Consider the following 5,876-nt stretch of genomic DNA (forward strand, 5'->3'; position numbering starts at 1 on the left):
TTTCAAAATAAAAGCCCCGACGTCATCCTCGACTTTAAAAAACTATTAATCTGGTTGTAGCTAGATATGTTACTCGGATTAATACTATACTATTTGAAAAGCTTCCAAACTCTGGGTTAGAGATTATAGAAACAATATCATGTGTATTCATACTATTTTTTTTATGACATGAACATAATTTCTGGTCTCGGGGTTCTGCTGACCTCTCCCCCGCAAAGTTCGACACTTGATTATTTTGCCTTTGCCCGGTAGCTAGCAAAATGATAAATTGGAGAGCTAGCTTGCTAAATTCGCTAGTAGTAGTGATACACATTAGCAATTCAATCTGTGTAAGGTTATATACATTTATTCGGGGATAGGTAGCCAGCCAGTAAGTACTTATCAATATATCTAGAAACGACTTGAACGATGACGGACGTTAGCTAGGCGCTAATAAGAATAATTTTATCCAAAGCTAGAATGTTGTTAGCCAGCTGGCTAACGTTAGCTAGAATCATGACGATCTAAATGTGTGGATCTGTTAGCAAAGGCCATTCATTCATTGTCTAGCTAGTAGCTCAGTATATTTAAAAATATTTGCAAGCAAGTAGTCTTAGCAAATACATTATAGACCGCTGACACTAATGATTTATTTTCTCTATGACAATATCAGATGGGCTAGCTAGCCAATATGTTTGTGTTTGCTTGTTTAGGTCAGCCAAGATCGCTCAGTTCAGCTGTAAAAAAAAATGAGTCTTCTTCCAGACCTGAATGCCAATGAGGATGAAACATCCTACTATGCAGACAAGACCTGGGTCCAGTGCGAGTCTCCCAGATGCCTGAAGTGGAGACTGGTACCAAAGGGTGATGAAGCGGTGGCTGAGCTGGACCATGACAAGTCCTGGCGCTGTCATATGAACCCAGACCCTCTATTCAGCCACTGCAACATCCCTCAGGGCCCTTTCCCCAACAACTCCCAGTTCAAGGAACATGGCCTGAAGGTGGTGTACTTCCTGCTTCCTGTCGGGAGCCTGGTGCTGGTGAAAGGATGCAACTGGCCATGGTATGGGATGGTTGGCTGTTGGTGCTTATGTGCCCGTTTCCAGGACTCAGATCAAGGCTAGGCCTGAAAGGGCTTTTTAGTCCAGAAGTAGGTTTAATCTAGTTCCATGAAAACAGGCACTAACCCTAGGCCTAAAGGGCTTTTTAGTCCAGAAATATGTTTAATCTAGTTCCATGAAAACAGGCACTAACCCTAGGCCTAAAGGGCTTTTTAGTCCAGAAATAGGTTTCATCTAGTTCCATGAAAACCGTCCCTTAGCTACTACAGTTAATTCTATTGAATTCATCCATACCAGTGTCAGATAAAGCGTTAACTAATCATTGTAGCTCTCTCCAGGTGGCCAGCCATTCTAAGTCCAGACCCCAACGTGGAGGAGTATGTGAGGCTGGACAGCGAGGGTTATGTGGAGCACTACCATGTTGAGTTCCTGGGGAAACCTCACACCAGATACTGGGCTGCTGCCAAGCATGTAGAACTCTACCACACCTCCTCCACTAAAGTATGTATCTTTTTTCTTTGTGTGCCAGTTTAATGTTAGTTAGTGAAGGCCAATAGAGATGAAAGATTCAGTGATATGACGAGACATACTCTTATCTTGGAGGGAATTTAAAAACATCTGAAACGTTTTGAGCTGTTTTTTCCAGACACAGATTTACCTAGGATAGGATAAAGTAATCCTTCTAACCCCCCCCTCCCCCTTAAAAGAGTTAGATGCACTATTGTAAAGTGGTTGTTCCACTGGATATCATAAGGTGAATGCACCAATTTGTAAGTCGCTCTGGATAAGAGCGTCTGCTAAATGACTTAAATGTAAATTTAACCTGGTCCTAAACTAGAATAAAAACCTCTCAATGGAGAACCTCTAATGAAAATTTTGTTTTTTAAATTCCAAAACTAGGCTTAAATCTGTGTCTGAGAAACAAAATAAAAGTTTTTTTTTTCGGCGTAGCCCAAATACAGGAACATGCGAGGTGCTATGAGGAAGTCGTATGAGGTGGCGATGGAGGAGGTGGCTAAGGTCAGGGAGATGGGCTGTGAGGAGAGACTGCAGATCAGCCACTTCCAGCCTCAGGAATGTGAGTAGACTTACATCTGAACAACTGCATGAATAGAGTCTGAGATACTGTCACCTGACCACTGTCTTTTTCAACATGGTGCATTTGTTTGTTAATGGTATTCAGAATTGTCCCAGAATTGGGTTCTAATGTTTCACATATGAAGTAAGTTTCATATTTGAAGTAAGTATCATATTTGAAATATGTTTCATATTTGAAGTCAGTTTCATATTTGAAGTAAGTTTCATATTTGAAGTAAGTATCATATTTGAAATAGGCAGAAAAATAAATTCAGATATATGGAGATGGTGCTATGCTGTTGTCCGAATAGTTCTGTGGTGATTCTGTGTTGCATGATGTGACCCCCTTGTGACTGTGTGTCAGTGTTGAGTCAGGCTCAGAGGTTAATGCATGATGTGACCCCCTTGTGACTGTGTGTCAGTGTTGAGTCAGGCTCAGAGGTTAATGCATGATGTGACCCCCTTGTGACTGTGTGTCAGTGTTGAGTCAGGCTCAGAGGTTAATGCATGATGTGACTGTGTGTCAGTGTTGTTTCAGGCTCAGAGGTTAATGCATGATGTGACTGTGTGTCAGTGTTGAGTCAGGCTCAGAGGTTAATGCATGATGTGACTGTGTGTCAGTGTTGTTTCAGGCTCAGAGGTTAATGCATGATGTGACTGTGTGTCAGTGTTGAGTCAGGCTCAGAGGTTAATGCATGATGTGACTGTGTGTCAGTGTTGTTTCAGGCTCAGAGGTTAATGCATGATGTGACTGTGTGTCAGTGTTGTTTCAGGCTCAGAGGTTAATGCGTGATGTGACTGTGTGTCAGTGTTGTTTCAGGCTCAGAGGTTAATGCATGATGTGACTGTGTGTCAGTGTTGTTTCAGGCTCAGAGGTTAATGCATGATGTGACTGTGTGTCAGTGTTGTTTCAGGCTCAGAGGTTAATGCATGATGTGACTGTGTGTCAGTGTTGTTTCAGGCTCAGAGCTTAATGCATGATGTGACCCCTGTGTGTCAGTGTTGTTTCAGGCTCAGAGGTTAATGCATGATGTGACCCCTGTGTGACTGTGTGTCAGTGTTGTTTCAGGCTCAGAGGTTAATGCATGATGTGACTGTGTGTCAGTGTTGTTTCAGGCTCAGAGGTTAATGCATGATGTGACCCCTGTGTGTCAGTGTTGTTTCAGGCTCAGAGGTTAATGCATGATGTGACTGTGTCAGTGTTGTTTCAGGCTCAGAGGTTAATGCATGATGTGACTGTGTGTCAGTGTTGTTTCAGGCTCAGAGGTTAATGCATGATGTGACTGTGTGTCAGTGTTGTTTCAGGCTCAGAGGTTAATGCATGATGTGACTGTGTGTCAGTGTTGAGTCAGGCTCAGAGGTTAATGCATGATGTGACTGTGTGTCAGTGTTGAGTCAGGCTCAGAGGTTAATGCATGATGTGACTGTGTGTCAGTGTTGTTTCAGGCTCAGAGGTTAATGCATGATGTGACCCCTGTGTGACTGTGTGTCAGTGTTGTTTCAGGCTCAGAGGTTAATGCATGATGTGACTGTGTGTCAGTGTTGTTTCAGGCTCAGAGGTTAATGCATGATGTGACTGTGTGTCAGTGTTGAGTCAGGCTCAGAGGTTAATGCATGATGTGACTGTGTGTCAGTGTTGAGTCAGGCTCAGAGGTTAATGCATGATGTGACTGTGTGTCAGTGTTGTTTCAGGCTCAGAGGTTAATGCATGCTATTGAGAGGATGCTCAGACAATGCTCCAACCAGCAGGACAACGAGGGCAAGGTAGAGACATTTAGGTTCTAGTAACTTCTGTATTTGACTCATGTCCTGGGTATCCAGTATCCACTGCTATTGGGGTGTTTCTGCAGACACGTTACATACATCAATGATTTGACTATTTTCAATGAGATAAATGACGCCGCCGGTTTGTATTTTGCTACATGTTACGTGTGTATGGATGTTGTGACAGCGGGACCAGATGATTAGGATGTGGGATGCCAGCATCGAGGAGGATGGAGACACTCTGATCATAGAAGGTTTCAGGTTTGACAGCGCTACCTGTCTGGAAGACCTGATGACTGCAGGAAACAAGAAATAAGAGATTTTTTAAACAAGATATTTTAACAAGATTTTTTAACAAGATATTTCCAGAGAGTTTTTCTGAAACACATGTTAATTCTTAACCCCTTAAAGTGCTTTGTATTTATGATATTTATTTGAAATGTTATATTTTTCTAAAATATGTGTTACTGTGGTCATTGTTGAAGGAAATAGACATTGTGGTGCCTGGCAGTATACAGAAGCCTTCAACCTCAGTACAGTCTTTTCTGTTTGGCCCGTTTGTTAAATCTCTCACTGTGTTCATTTATTCTCAAGTTGTCATTTTATGTTATTGCTGTATTGTTATTCCAGTGCAATACATGTTGTATTCCTCATGTTTTTTAAAGTTCAGAGAATGTAGGAAATAAACGTTATCAGACAACTAAACCATTGTAGTGCATCGACAATCACTTCTTAATTGCCTCAGGATAATGTACTGTATATAGCAGGATAATGTACTGTATATAGCAGTATGGAGCAGGATAATGTACTGTATACAACAGGATAATGTACTGTATATAGCCACATGGAGCAGGATAATGTACTGTATATAGCCACATGGAGCAGGATAATGTACTGTATATAGCAGTATAGTGCAGGATAATGTACTGTATATAGCAGTATGGAGCAGGATAATGTACTGTATGGAGCAGGATAATGTACTGTATATAGCAGTATGGAGCAGGATAATGTACTGTATATAGCAGTATGGAGCAGGATAATGTACTGTATATAGCAGTATGGAGCAGGATAATGTACTGTATATAACAGTATGGAGCAGGATAATGTACTGTATATAGCAGTATGGAGCAGGATAATGTACTGTATATAACAGTATAGTGCAGGATAATGTACTGTATATAACAGTATAGTGCAGGATAATGTACTGTATATAACAGTATGGAGCAGGATAATGTACTGTATATAGCAGTATGGAGCAGGATAATGTACTGTGTATAGCAGTATGGAGCAGGATAATGTACTGTATATAACAGTATGGAGCAGGATAATGTACTGTATATAACAGTATGGTGCAGGATAATGCACTGTATATAGCAGTATGGAGCAGGATAATGTACTGTATATAGCAGTATGGAGCAGGATAATGTACTGTATATAGCAGTATGGAGCAGGATAATGTACTGTATATAGCAGTATAGTGCAGGATAATGTACTGTATATAACAGTATGGAGCAGGATAATGTACTGTATATATCAGTATGGAGCAGGATAATGTACTGTATATAGCAGTATGGAGCAGGATAATGTACTGTATATAACAGTATGGAGCAGGATAACGTACTGTGTATAGCAGTATGGATCAGGATAATGTACTGTATATAACAGTATGGAGCAGGATAATGTACTGTATATAGCAGTATGGTGCAGGATAATGTACTGTATATAGCAGTATGGAGCAGGATAATGTACTGTATATAACAGTATGGAGCAGGATAATGTACTGTATATAGCAGTATGGAGCAGGATAATGTACTGTATATAGCAGTATAGTGCAGGATAATGTACTGTATATAACAGTATGGAGCAGGATAATGTACTGTATATAGCAGTATGGAGCAGGATAATGTACTGTATATAGCAGTATAGTGCAGGATAATGTACTGTATAGCAGTATGGAGCAGGATAATGTACTGTATATAGCAGTATGGAGCAGGA

General features: G+C 40.8%; 1 protein-coding gene across 3 annotated transcripts; it reads left to right on the top strand.

Moving 5' to 3' along the window:
- Nucleotides 1-194: 194 nt before the first annotated feature.
- On the top strand, nt 195-4,586 carry LOC139572865 (zinc finger CW-type PWWP domain protein 2-like). 3 transcript variants are annotated; one of them, XM_071395685.1, is made up of 6 exons: nt 195-370; nt 693-1,042; nt 1,379-1,541; nt 1,992-2,118; nt 3,799-3,881; nt 4,069-4,586. In XM_071395685.1, the coding sequence occupies exons 2-6, from the start codon at nt 729-731 to the stop codon at nt 4,195-4,197; spliced, it is 816 nt and encodes a 271-aa protein (XP_071251786.1). In that variant the 5' UTR covers nt 195-370; nt 693-728; the 3' UTR covers nt 4,198-4,586. The 3 variants fall into 3 exon arrangements, with proteins under 3 accessions (XP_071251786.1, XP_071251787.1, XP_071251788.1); XM_071395687.1 differs by having other exon boundaries at nt 211-370; nt 745-1,042; XM_071395686.1 differs by lacking the exons at nt 3,799-3,881; nt 4,069-4,586 and adding an exon at nt 2,645-2,712 and having other exon boundaries at nt 207-370.
- The last annotated feature ends 1,290 nt before the right edge of the window (nt 4,587-5,876 follow it).

This window comes from Salvelinus alpinus, chromosome 4, assembly GCF_045679555.1.
Source record: "Salvelinus alpinus chromosome 4, SLU_Salpinus.1, whole genome shotgun sequence".
Classification (NCBI taxonomy): domain Eukaryota; kingdom Metazoa; phylum Chordata; class Actinopteri; order Salmoniformes; family Salmonidae; genus Salvelinus; species Salvelinus alpinus.